Below are 13,949 nucleotides of genomic sequence, written 5' to 3' on the forward strand. Positions count from 1 at the left end.
GTCTGGATACAACCACTTTAATCAGCAGAGTAGCGCAGCATACATCAGTATGCGGTGTGCCCCCTATACACAGTCACTTAACAGCACAGCCACTTGTGAGTCTTTGGACACAGCCACTTTAATTAGCAGAGTAGAGCAGCATACATCAGCGTGCAGTGTGCCCCCTACAGTCACTTAACAGCACAGCCACTAGTCTGGAGTCTTCACACAGCCACCTTACTGCAGAGCAGTGCGCAGCATGTGTGCCAGGTAACAAACGGTGCCTTATATAGAACCAAGTCTCGCGAGAATCCGACGTTGGGAGGATGACGTTCAGCCTTGAAGTGAGATCCGAGTCAGGCGAGTGGACTCAGATCCCCTATGTTCGGATTCCACAGAATCCATACCACTCATCCCTAAACAGTATATTATTCAATTTTACTAGAGCTACATGTTTTAAAGATCTCAGTATCACAAATAAAATAATTACCACAACCAGTAATGATTACACCTGTGCATCAACTAGAAGATCTGGAAAACATGCATTGTTAGGGGTGCACTACCATAGACCATCTATAGGGATAATTATTAATACTGAATAACATACACTATCCAGTGCACAAGGAAACCAATGCATACATATACTGTATGTCCAGGGCAGTGCTAGGTTCTTATTCAGCTCCCCCAAACTTCCGGACTTGCTCCCATGCTCTGGAATGGTGCCCACAGTTGAAATAAAAACATTCAGCTCAGGCAGGATGGCCCTACTGCCGCATCTAATGAGTTATCTATGATAGCTGGCCCTGCATATGTTGGAATTATGACATACACTGCACTTTGTATGACACATATTATAGCTGTTTAAGTGCTAATTATGCCCTCTTCATGGACTGGCCACGCTCGCTCCAATATCAAGCATTTGGAAACCCTAGAAATCCTGAATTTGCCCCTGCCAACCTTGTGGTTGTCACCTGGAAGAAACCAGCACCGTGACCAATGAAAAAAATCATCAATAAAAAGTTTTCATAGCTCATCCCCCTAAATGTAATATGTCTATTTCGCCAGATGCACCTGCCATAGGCGGCCGGTTAGTGGTGGAAAAAAGAGGCAGAACATGTACCAATGTTATTCATCTTACAGTTTGTTGGGGCTTAAGTTCTAAAAATTACTGAATAAGACATGGTTATTGTCCTACTGTTTAATAAACAGGGGTCTATTTACTAAGCAGTGTTAGGAGACAGAGTGAAAAGTGATAAGGTGCCAGCCAATCAGCTCCCAATTGTCATTTTTCAAACACAGCCTGTGAGATGACAGTTGGGAGCTGATTGGCTGGCACCTTATCACATTCTTATCACTTTTCACTCTGTCTCCTAACACTGCTTAGTAAATAGACCCCACAGTAACTTGAGGTAATTGACATGCACACAGGTTAAAGGTACAATAGGTGAAAGGTCCAATAATCTCTACCCAAAACTGATTGGAAGAGACGTTATTTATTCTCATTGAAGGGAGATCTTTGTCCGACATTTTCCCTCCTAGGATCTTTGACGATCCTTGGCGGAACTGCCTACACTCCCATGCGCGAATGTCTATCACCCAGAGGGCTTCCACCGCATGTTAATTTTCAGAGTGATTAATTAAATGCCTGAAAGTTAATAAATATCTTCTGCCAACAGGACAAATGCATGAGACACACACACTTTAATTTTAAACTAAAAAGTAAATGTTAAGTGCAGAGAAATATTATTAATTGAGGCATATTCAAAATAACAATTTGTTACCGTATATTGTGCTAACTCAGAGTCAGCTCCTGTATGTTGGGTAGTGTATAGATCCCCTTCAGTATTTGTACCTGGAAATGACGTGAATGAGGGCGGAAGTGCGGTTCCATGGCCGTAAAGGCCACCAAAAGAAGAAACTTGTCCCCTTGTGGGCTCGCTTCGCTTGCCACAGGTTTATATTAACCCCTCTATGCCCACGTAGATAGTAAGGAATGACGTTGGACAGTAACTGATGACGTCAGGGTACAAATACCCTGTATTTGTTGGGACATCCCCACCCAGCTAAATAATGCACATCCTATATAACATGTAAATGGTGCATTATATAGCGACCGTACCACTATCACTACTATGAATTAAGTTGAACTCAGTATTAGCATAGAACGCGGATATATAGTGTATAACGTATCCACCCACAACGATGCAGATCCTGGATTAATAATAATATTAATAACATAATAGATGAAGTACATGACCCTTATACCCACATTTGTCAGTAGCTTCCCCCCTCCCCACAATTTAATCATCTGTCCTATAGCACTTTGTAACTCCCTTATAAAGTGTGTAACATAAGCAGCCTTCTTACATAATTATTTTATTTACAGGGTAAGCCAGAGATCAGAAGTGATACCTCCTATTCTCTCTTATGGAGACAAGTACACACTACAGATCGCTATGGTGATAGCGTACACAGATGGGCGAATGTTGCGTACTGCGCAAGCGTATGCATCGCACGTACACATCCACAGAATTGTGATTGCACTGCCATCACGCAGCTCACACAAAGCCATCGCAGAGTGAGTGATGGGAGGTCAGTATTTGGGGGTGGTGACGGGGAAGTGGTCAGAAAAACGCAGGCGTGCCTGTCCGTTTGAACGCAGTTGCATGGGCGTGCATCTATTAGCCACTGCGACGGCATTCGCAGTTTCGGTACTTACTGCGTGCAACGAGGTTAGCAATTTCTGAGTAAGGTTAGGGGCGGATGTTACTTGATGTTCTGTGTAAAGAAGCCCATCGGCTCTATGAGGGATTTGTATCAAACCTTCTAAAAAGGCAGATGGAGAACTAGCCCATAGCAACAAATCAGCTTCTAGCTATCAGTTTATCGAGTGTGCTCAAAAAAATTATAGTCAGAGGCTAATTGATTGCTATGGGCAACACTTCCACTTGTCCTCTTTAGAATGTTTGATACACATGCATCTATATGTTACTTTTCTGCTCATGTATACAGCCATGTGCACTATCAGTAGAGATGGACATATATTACCACGGGCACTATCTGTAGAGATGGATGTATACTACCACGTGCACCATCTGTAGCAATGGATGTATACTACCACGTGCACAGCACCATCTACCACGTGCACAGCACCATCTGTAGAGATGTATGTATACTACCACCTACACCATCTGTAGAGATGGATGTATGCTACCACATGCACTATCAGTAGAGATGGACGTATATTACCATGTGCACCATCTGTAGAGATGGAGGTATACTACCATGAGCACCATATGTAGAGATGGAGGTATACTACCATGAGCACCATCTGTAGACATGGAGGTATACTACCACGTGCACCATCTGTAGAGATGGATGTATACTACCATGAGCACCATATGTAAAGATGGAAGTATACTACCATGAGCACCATCTGTAGAGATGGAGGTATACTACCATGAGCACCATCTGTAGAGATGGAGGTATACTACCATGAGCACCATCTGTAGACATGGAGGTATACTACCATGTGGATCATCTGTAGAGATGTATGTATACTACCACGTGCACTATCAGTAGAGATGGATGTATACTACCACGTGCACTATCAGTAGAGATGGATGTATATTATCACATGCACCATCTGAAGAGATGGATGTATGCTACCACATGCACCATCTGTAGAGATGGATGTATAACTACCATGTGCACCATCTGTAGAGATGGATGTATGCTACCACGTGCACCATCTGTAGAGATGGATGTATACTACCACGTGCACCATCTGTAGAGATGGACGTATATGTATGTATGATATATGTCCCTCACCAATCACAGGAATATCAGTGTGTACCATTTGTGTATTTTAAGGCTAACTCAGAATAATCTGCATTTAATTTTCACATACAGTACTGTACTAGCGGTAATCATATATTACTGCAGCTGCTCTTAAGTGTATGAAATGTCAAAAAAAATAATGAGTTATTAATATGGTACTTAAAACATTGTTTTATTTTGCTACTACTACTACTAACATCATCATCATAGGTTGCCCATTGCTGTCACTCAAGGAAAGAAGCATAAAAATATATATATTTTTTTTTAATAATTTTTCTTGTAGTATATTTTTGTTGACTCACATTACTATGTGCATTATATATAGTTACTTGGCATGGACAGAATTTCCAGTGACTGAAACAACTAAAGGTGATTGGTGTACCCTGTAAGAACTCGCAGATTGCAGGTTTAATCCTCTTGTTGAGAGCGCCCCCTAGAGGCACTGAACTATACATGTGGCCACTTGCAGAAAGATGACTATTCTGTCATTTGCTATCAGCATACTGCATGCAGAACAGAGTCTCTTTCATAAATCATATTACACGAATTTCACAAAATCCTACATGACCTAAACCAAATCCGCAGACTAAAACCTATCAGCACATTGCAGTAATATAAATAACATCAAGCGCAGAGGAATACACAGACTTAGTGACAGAAAGCTCTGTGTACATTGCAGTGCAAGTGATTAGGACAAGATTAGGCTCATTGATAAGCATTCAAATACTCACATTAATATTGCAGTTTCTGAGTAACAAAATAAACTAACAAATATAACATAATAGGACCACAATGTAACTATTTAGCAGCAGAACATGTCTAAAGTTGTCTGTGGTTCAGGACATGAAATGTTTCATAATGTGACAGTTTGGAGTACCTCAGTACATAGTAGACAGTATCAGCAATCAAGTATTTTCCTAATAGATAAAAAGCTAGATACCTCTACTGTACAGTATATTTATGCATACTGTATATCTGTATGATGCATGCAGCATAAACTAGCAAAGAAGTATCATCAAACATCAGCAACTCAATACCATGGCACACTGAGCAGCACCTCATTCACCCTGCTGCTTTTGGGAGCCCCCTTTCCTCTCTTTGTGTCATGGATGTTGTAGTACAGCACAACTGAGTCATCACAGCCCAATTCCAAACCCACTGTCAGCTCCCTGCAAACAGGCACCAGATATTACATTACAACTCAGGACAGCAGGAATTAACATGTAAGGTGAGGGCAAAGAGGAAAAGTGCCATCAGTGCTGTGCAATAACAGAACAAGTCAGGGCATACAATAATGTTTGGGATAATAACTAAAATAAGTCTCTGAGGGTTCCATGACCATATAAAGGTATAACTCCCTAGGTGTCTCTGAGATGACTTGTAATATCCATAAAATCTAACGGTAAGTGGTGGATGATTTATCAGACTACAGAAATGTTCCTAATGAGTACTGAAGTTTTTTTTTCCACCTATACATTCACAGCTTCTGAGTGATGTTTACATGTAATCAAATATTAATTACAGATTAAACAATTTTTAGCATCACGTATATTATAATAATAATAATAATAATAATAATAATCTAACCGTAATAATAATAAAATAACAACAGTAATAATAATAATATTAATAATAATAATAGAACAATAAAAATAAATAATAATAATAATAGAACAGTAATAATAATAAAATAACAATAATAATAGTAATAATAATAATAATAATAGAACAATAATAATAATAATAATAATAATAATAATAATAATAATAATAATAATAATAATAATAATAATTCATTTGTGGCAATCAATTGGGAACCTTCCAGACTGCAAACTAATATGCAGTAATGGCAAATATGGAGGATCTGAGTAACAGGTGCACAGTTAGGACATTGCATGTTACTACAGTAGCTCGCCAAACAGGCTACCTCGCCATAGACGTCTCCCTAAAGAGTTAAACTTCTTGCAGTTAATTAACAGCAAAGTTTGCACTGCAGGCACATTATCTACTGACAGCTGCTGTATACAATGCAGATATAATCTTGTGCATGCAGCACATGCTTCCTTTTACTGCACCTAACTAAAGCCAAAACCACTTAAAGAGTAAAGCCTCCACCTTTCTATTTATAATGAAATACAAGGCTTTATTTCCAGGAAGACTGCGATACATGGTAAGTAAGACAGTGCATGCATCAAGGAGTATCACTTACCCTTGCGGAGAATCTGGAACATCAGCCTTGGCTGAGATGCACCCAGGGCTGCAGATAAGGTCTCCTCGCTGCCGGGGAAAGCTGCAGACCTGTGGGGCATGAGCCTGATCCTTAGCCTGCCTTCCTTAGACTCTAACCACCAGCTAAACAGCTCGGTCAGGTTGAACTCCAGTCTCCTCTTCAAAGCAGAACTTGGAAGGTCCTCCCGTTGACCCTCGTTGCTCAGGTTCTTGCCATCCTCCAGTGTCTTTGGTTGCCACCCAACCCCACATCCATCCCTGACCAGGTCTGGTCCCACTTCCAGCAGGAGCTGCTTAGATCTGCGTAGACTTTTCAAGGTTCCAGCTTTCAGCACCTTGGAGAGCAGCGCTGGCTGCGGCCGAGAGGACAGCTGCTGCCCTTTCTTGAGATGTCCATGTTGGTGTTGGTTTCCAACACGCTCAGCCAAGGACTCCACCAGAGGTCCACAGTCTAGGGCCAAGCTAGAGGTGGCCTGGAAGTTGGTGCCTGCTGCCCCTGCAGGAAACAGACCCAGCAGATCCCTCAGGGAGTTGCGAAAGGCTGCGGGGATCACAAAGTCCACAGCCAGGGTCTTCCTTTTCAGCCTGGTGAAGCTGGGCTCCCTTGGCCTTGGAGATGACCTAGTGTGGGACACTTGGGCAGCGTTTTTCTCCAGAGACCTGCACCACCCTAGCGACCACCACAAGAGAGTGGCCACTGGCAAGTAACAATTCTGGACCCTCATAATGACCTGCAGAGAATGAGTGGCCTTACTTTGGCTGGTGACCTCCTGGATGTCCTATCTCCTTATGGCACCTCTGCTGAGTTCAGATCACACCAAGTGCTTTGTAAGGGGTCCTCTGCCACAGCTGAGCTGCCTTGATGCTGCTTCCCAGTCAGATTGTATCCTGTAATACAGCCAGAAATTTACAGTACATCCCCCTAGGTTTTAGTAACAGGACATGTTATGCCAGGTAAGTCCTGTGGTCCTTCACCCTCTGTGGAGGCTGCTCCAAGTGCCCAGCAGTATGCTCAGCCAGATAGCATGCTGCTTCTAGTACATAGTAATAGTCACTTCCCCAGCACTGCTCTTTTATGAAAGTGCTGAACAGATTTAGGATTCCTGGGTCTTCCCCAGTGCTATTATTCACTATCCTGCTGCAGCCTCTCACTGCCACCATGTGGATGAGTCCTTGTGTGCAGAGCCAAGCCACTAGCTATCAGACTATGCTTCCTTCAGAGTCTGCTCTCTCCAAACATCCCCTGGCATAGGTGATGTCAAACTGGGCTGCTCAAAGTGCCAGCCCAATCATGAGTACTATGCAGATAAGCAGAGGCTGGAGAGTGAGGACATCAGACTCATCTGCTCCCTCCTAGGATGCAAATCTGTCTCAGCATCACAGCCAGGAGCATGTCACACAGTAAGCATGGATGCAGGACTAGACTACTCTGCATGGCTGGGCGCATAAATACTTCACAGCCTGGGGAGAGCTGAGCAAACCCCACACTGATAAATATTTCATGTCTGTATACTGAACTGGGGGAGTGTGAGATCTGTTACTGTCACTTATTGCTTTGGGACTCTGCTTTCTTTCACTGCTTATAATGAAGCTGACTCAATAATGTAAGATGCATTGTGCTTGTTATTCTCAGATCAGAAATGTTACAGTATGGATGCACTGTTTGTATTAGATTCTTCTTTATAGTAGCTCAAAAATATTTTTAAATCTTGTGTCACTGTACTATAGGAAAACAAGATAATCATCATCATTTCTGATACATATTTCAATTCAATAGAAAATAAGTAATTGTACCTAAAATATAATCATATGTAAAACCCATATTCTAAATATACATTGTATATATGTGTACTTGTCTGTAATCAGTTGGAGATAACACAGGTCACTAGTGTTTCATTCGGATTTAAATAGAAAGCCAAACAGTGATTGGCACCAATGAAGTGTAATTGGGCTTCAATTCATAAGAGTTAAAGGGGTCTAGTTACTAAGCAGTGTTAGGAGACAGAGTGAAAAGTGATAAGTCTGTCATAAGGTGCCAGCCAATCAGCTCCCAACTATCATCTCACAGGCTGTTTGAAAAATGACAGTTGGGAGCTGATTGGCTGGCACCTTATCACTTTCTTATCACTTTTCACTTTGTCTCCTAACACTGCTTAGTAACTAGACCCCAAAGATTGGATTGAGTCAGAGGAACAGAGTAAAGCAGAGATACAGTAGCCAAATGATCACTCTCCATGCTGTGGAACTACAAGTCCCATCATGTTTTGGTATGAGGGGATTTGTAGGAACAGCACATAGCTTAAAACCCACAGATTACATAATGCTGCTGTGCTGTACATCAACTGCAGACTTTACTTAGGAAGCAAGTAGGGCAACGATTTGACAATATACTGTACAGCAAACCTCTGTGTATGACTGAGCAGAACAGTGCCTATGTAATATCTGCAGTCTACATACTTAATTCACCATCCTCTACTTCACTTCCCTGCAGCAGGTTGTCATGTTAGCAGGGAGATGGTTCTATAACTGAGCAGGCAGATAGTGGAGATCATTTATCATACTTGCCTACTGTCCCGGAATGTCCAGGAGACCCACACATTTCCGGGAGCTCATCCTAAACTCCCAGGGGAGTACTCGACTTTCCCTGATTCCTCCTTTTCACCAGGGAAGGTGATGGCTGCTTTTACACAGTCCCCATAGACAGCTATGGGAACTGCATTTGCCATGCATAAGAGAGAGAATGCAGCAGATATGGCCCCGATAGTAAAATAAGCAACGTCAGTCCGAAAACGTAGGATTGTCCTCAATTTTAAGCGTGATAAACAGGCTCTTCGCAGTTAATCCTTTCTACAGTGCTGGATTTTCTATAGCAAGAAATGACGTGTGGTTGGTTCGCTACAGGCATACGTGCAGTGGCGGCTCCAGAATCCAGTCCAAAATTCAAATAGAGGGAGACGCACCAACTGCCACTCTCACTTCTGCCAAACATTGCCGGCCAGGACTCACTGGCAGTTGGTGTGTCTCCCTTATTTGAATTTTGTACTGTGCTGCAGCCTCACCTCTGGAGACTCCACTGTATACGTGTGTTCCTCTATGCTGCCAAAGCTGTTCATTCAACAATTTGCATTTTTGATGGAGGACGAATGTGCGCTACGCAGTTCTTATCACTCGTGACCTGGGCAAGCGCTTTCATTTCAGCACAGAATGTAAAAATGTATCAGCCTGCTCTTTGTCTTTTCTAAGGCCGGGGCACCTTAATTAGCTTGTATGCTTTATCTTGGGCCTGGTGCAGAGGTGGAGGTAGCGCAAATAGGACCAATGCTTTTGTACTGCACAGGCATCTAAATCGCGCTGCACTCGTGCATCCCGATTGTCTGTGCACAGAAGAGCAGCACGGAATCGAACGCAGGGTCTTAAAATTTTAGTGAGCGTTTCTGGGAGGTAACGGGCAGTGGAAAAGCCGATGCAGACATGTCGTGGGCGTGTCACTGAAAACAACTGCGTTCCAAGATGCGTAGCCTCTCACGCAGGACGCCATACTCAGACGGAGAGACTGCACCTGCCATAGTGCCGGCACAAGTTTCGATGATGCGACCGACGGTGCGCAGTTGGTGTATTGGAAGACGTTCTGTGTCCTAAGACGCTGCTGGTGGGAGTCGCTGGCTCTTCATAATTCTCACAGCAGCACAGATTATTTCAGGAAATCAATGATTGACCCTAACGGTGTTCCTCTGCCACATAACTGTTACGTTTTATGCTGCACTGATTACATGAAATACTTTTTTCTTTTTTTGAACAATAATTTTTATTGACCGAATCAATTTACAGAGAGAAACAATAGAATAAAAACAGTACGGGTAAATGAGAGCAGGAAAGAAAAGCAACGTCTCAACAAATAAAATAAACATATATCGAAGCTCCTTTTAAACGAACAGGAGCTAGAGCTCATAAATTTGTACATAGGGTAGAGAGATAAAAGGAGAATAGACAACAATCACATCAAATACTTATAATACATTTTTGGCCTGCGGTCAATTGTTTTTTATTATTTTATGTTAATAACTAAATAACTTCCCCATACAAGTAAAAAATATCAGGGAGGAGATAAAGGGGAGAGAGTTGAAGTACCAACCAATCAGCTCCTAACTGTCAGGAACTGATTAGTGCTTTATATCTCTCCATTTTATCTCTCTCCAAGATTTGATTCATCTACCCCGTCATATGCTAAAATTGTTCTATATTTACCTTTGCAGAGCATTCCTGTACATGTAATGTACTTTAGCGAGCAGGTGCTTATTTGGAGGCCACCATTGCCCTCCATTACATTTGCCGCTTTATATTGACGCCACGGTTTGAAATGATTGAAGTCCAAGAAATTGGAAGTAAATAAAAAATAGTTGACTTGTCCTGTTGATTTATTTAAAATGTAACATAATCCGTTTAGAAAAGGCCACATTTATTTAGACTGTAATGATATTAGATGCTATTACAAAATATTAGATTGTGTCTCTTTCCTGCATTTTGTCGGACAAAAACAAAAGATGTAATTTACAAATGGCAACATGGAATCTATTTGAGCGTCTAAACAGTAATCAAATGTCTGCCAATTAATGCAGCCGGGACGAGGGGCGTGGGGTGAATCGCAATGGGCTGGATCCAGAATTTAATGTATGTCCTTTTTGCGGAGTGTATCTTCCATTATTTTTTAGTCACCATACTCCGGAACTGAGCGCAACTAAGGAGGCATTGGATAAGGGGAATGTCCACCAGAGTTCTGGTAGGGGAGAGGCAGCTGATCAATGTGTGTGTGTGTGTGTCTGTGTGTGTGTCTGTCTGTGTGTGTGTCTGTGTGTGTGTGTCTGTGTGTGTGTGTGTCTGTCTGTGTGTGTCTGTCTGTCTGTGTGTCTGTGTGTGTGTGTCTGTCTGTGTGTGTGTCTGTCTGTGTGTGTCTGTCTGTGTGTGTGTGTCTGTCTGTGTGTGTGTTTGTGTGTGTCTGTGTGTGTCTGTCTGTGTGTCTGTCTGTGTGTCTGTCTGTGTGTGTGTCTGTCTGTGTGTCTGTCTGTGTGTGTGTCTGTGTGTGTCTGTGTGTGTCTGTGTGTGTCTGTGTGTCTGTGTGTGTCTGTGTGTGTGTGTCTGTCTGTGTGTGTGTCTGTGTGTGTGTGTCTGTCTGTGTGTGTGTCTGTCTGTGTGTGTCTGTCTGTGTGTGTGTGTCTGTCTGTGTGTGTGTTTGTGTGTGTCTGTGTGTGTCTGTCTGTGTGTCTGTCTGTGTGTCTGTCTGTGTGTGTGTCTGTCTGTGTGTCTGTCTGTGTGTGTGTCTGTGTGTGTCTGTGTGTGTGTGTCTGTCTGTGTGTGTGTGTCTGTCTGTGTGTGTGTGTCTGTCTGTGTGTGTGTCTGTGTCTGTGTGTGTCTGTGTGTGTGTGTGTCTGTGTGTGTGTGTGTGTGTGTGTGTGTCTGTGCATGTGTGTGTGTCTGTGTGTGTGTGTCTGTCTGTGTGTGTGTGTCTGTCTGTGTGTGTGTCTGTGTCTGTGTGTGTCTGTGTGTGTGTGTGTCTGTGCATGCGTGTGTGTGTGTGTGTGTGTGTCTGTCTGTGTGTGTGTGTCTGTCTGTGTGTGTGTCTGTGTCTGTGTGTGTCTGTGTGTGTGTGTGTCTGTGTGTGTGTGTGTCTGTGCATGTGTGTGTGTCTGTGTGTGTGTGTCTGTCTGTGTGTGTGTGTCTGTGTGTGTGTGTGTCTGTGCATGTGTGTGTGTCTGTGTGTGTGTGTCTGTCTGTGTGTGTGTGTCTGTCTGTGTGTGTGTCTGTGTCTGTGTGTGTCTGTGTGTGTGTGTGTCTGTGCATGCGTGTGTGTGTGTGTCTGTGTCAGGGCAGATGCTTTTCATCATTAGGCTCTGAACGCGGGTCAGAGAGTGGGCGGGGCCAAGATGATGCAATTCACTGAGATCGGCATCATTGCGGACCCCGCCTAGGAAGTTGGAAGGATGCAGGATGGTGACCTACTCTGGGACTCCCCACAAGTTACAGAATAAGCAAGTACGAAAAACCCAGACACACCTTACACCATTGGTTCCAAACTTTTTCAAATCTTAGCACCCTAAAACCTCAGCATTTGTCTCACAGCACCCCTAAATATTAGATTATGTAAAGTGTGCTTTCCTGTCACCTTTGGGTTTAGTTATGCAGTTGTGCATCTGTTTGTCCAAGTATGTCATCATTGACAGCCACCAGCACTAGAATTCAGTGATGTGCGGTGAGGTCAATGGCTGGGGAGGCACACTTATATAGAAACACAGATTGTTTATCAAAACTCTGGAGCATGACAGGGAGTATGATAGGGGAGGGAGTATGACAGGGGAGCACTGCCTCCCCTGTCTACCCTGCTGGGCTGGCAACAGAAATCTCGGGGCCCGGTACACTGATGTCTCTGGGGGCCCCAGCTTCTCATCACCACCCCCGATCCTGCATATCCCTCCCCTGCATGTGTGATATGTGAAGCATGATAATGTTAACTGAAAGATATACCAGCCTTTACATACAGTAATAATACACTATGACTTACCACACTGTCTCTCTGTCACTGATGATGCAGGCTGTAGTTATTACCACACTGTCTCTCTGTCACTGATGATGCAGGCTGTAGTTATTACCACACTGTCTCTCTGTCACTGATGATGCAGGCTGTAGTTCTTCTCTGCCGTCTCTTGTAAGGTCTTCTTGATGTCAGTGCTGTGGATGGGTAGGAGGGATGGTGCCTGCAGCCAGCCATCCTTAGCCCTCAGCCTCTCATCACCATCCTCAGCCCAGAAGTCCCATCACCTTTCTCAATCCCCAGCCCCCATCCTCAGTTCCAAGACCCTATCACCTTCTGCCCCCAGTCCCCCATTACCTTCCTCAGTCCCCAGTCTCCTTCACCTTCTTCCGTCCCCAGGCACCATCACCTTCCATTGTCTCCACCCCGTCACCTTCTGCCCCAACCGCTATCACCTTCCTCTGCCACCAGCCACCTTCATCTTCCTCTGCCCCTTCACCTTCCTCCGTCCACAGGCACCATCACCTTCATCTGCGTCCAGCCCCTGTCACTTTCTTCCCCCAATCCGCATCGCCTTCCTCTGTCCATAGCCCCTTTATCTTCCTCTGCCCCCTTCACCTTCCTCCATCCCCAGCCACCATCACCTTCCTCTGCATCCAGACCGTCACCTTCCGTGTGCAGCCCCTGTCACCTTCTGCCCCCATCACCTTCCTCTGCTCCCTGACTCCTTCATCTTCCTTTGTCCCTTTACCTTCCACTGCATCCAGCCCCTGTCACCTTCTGCCCCAGCCCCCATCACCTTCCTCTGCCCCCAGCCTCCTTCACCTTACTCCGTCACCAGGCACCATCACCTTCCTCTGCGTCCAGACCGTCACCTTCCGCATGCAGCCCCTGTCACCTTCCTTTGCCACTTCACTTCCTTCCATCCCCAGCCCTTATTCCTTATCCTCTATCCACTAACGGCAGCCTCAACTCCTTACCACCCGACGGCCAGCCGTGTGGCGACGTGATCTATGATGTCACACCGCTGCGTTGCAGATTTAAAGGTCATGCCCGGCCCGGGGTGCAGCTGAGCCACCTGGAAGAGCCCATCGCTGCCCAGGACAGGCTACAAGGGATCTGGGGCTGAGCAGCAGCTATGAGTCACAGCTGCCGCTGCTGAAACAGTGAGTCCGCAGCCCCGTTTGTGCCCGTCTGGACCTCGTGGCCCCTCTGGACCTCGGGGCCTTTTACAGGCATCCCCTTAGTCTTCCCCCTGTCGCCGGGCCTGCTACCCTGACCGCACGTCCCTGCTTGAATTGCCTATCACATTATCCATAAATCATTTGATTTGGGACTGGGCCACCCACTTGATGTACCCCTGCAAGTGCCCTGCAGC

At 44.5% G+C, this 13,949-nt stretch overlaps 1 protein-coding gene across 1 annotated transcript in view; it reads right to left on the bottom strand.

The window, feature by feature from the left end:
- The window catches only part of ALK (ALK receptor tyrosine kinase), a 1,123,220-nt gene extending 1,116,447 nt beyond the window's left edge, over nucleotides 1-6,773 (bottom strand). Inside the window, exon 1 of the mRNA XM_088467953.1 lies at nucleotides 6,029-6,773. Within this exon, the coding sequence (XP_088324079.1) occupies nucleotides 6,029-6,773 (745 nt within the window). The remainder of the gene's footprint in view (nucleotides 1-6,028) is intronic.
- Between the last annotated feature and the right edge of the window lie 7,176 nt (nucleotides 6,774-13,949).

This window comes from Taudactylus pleione, unplaced genomic scaffold, assembly GCF_031769625.1.
Source record: "Taudactylus pleione unplaced genomic scaffold, aTauple2 ptg000079l, whole genome shotgun sequence".
NCBI classification, from domain to species: domain Eukaryota; kingdom Metazoa; phylum Chordata; class Amphibia; order Anura; family Myobatrachidae; genus Taudactylus; species Taudactylus pleione.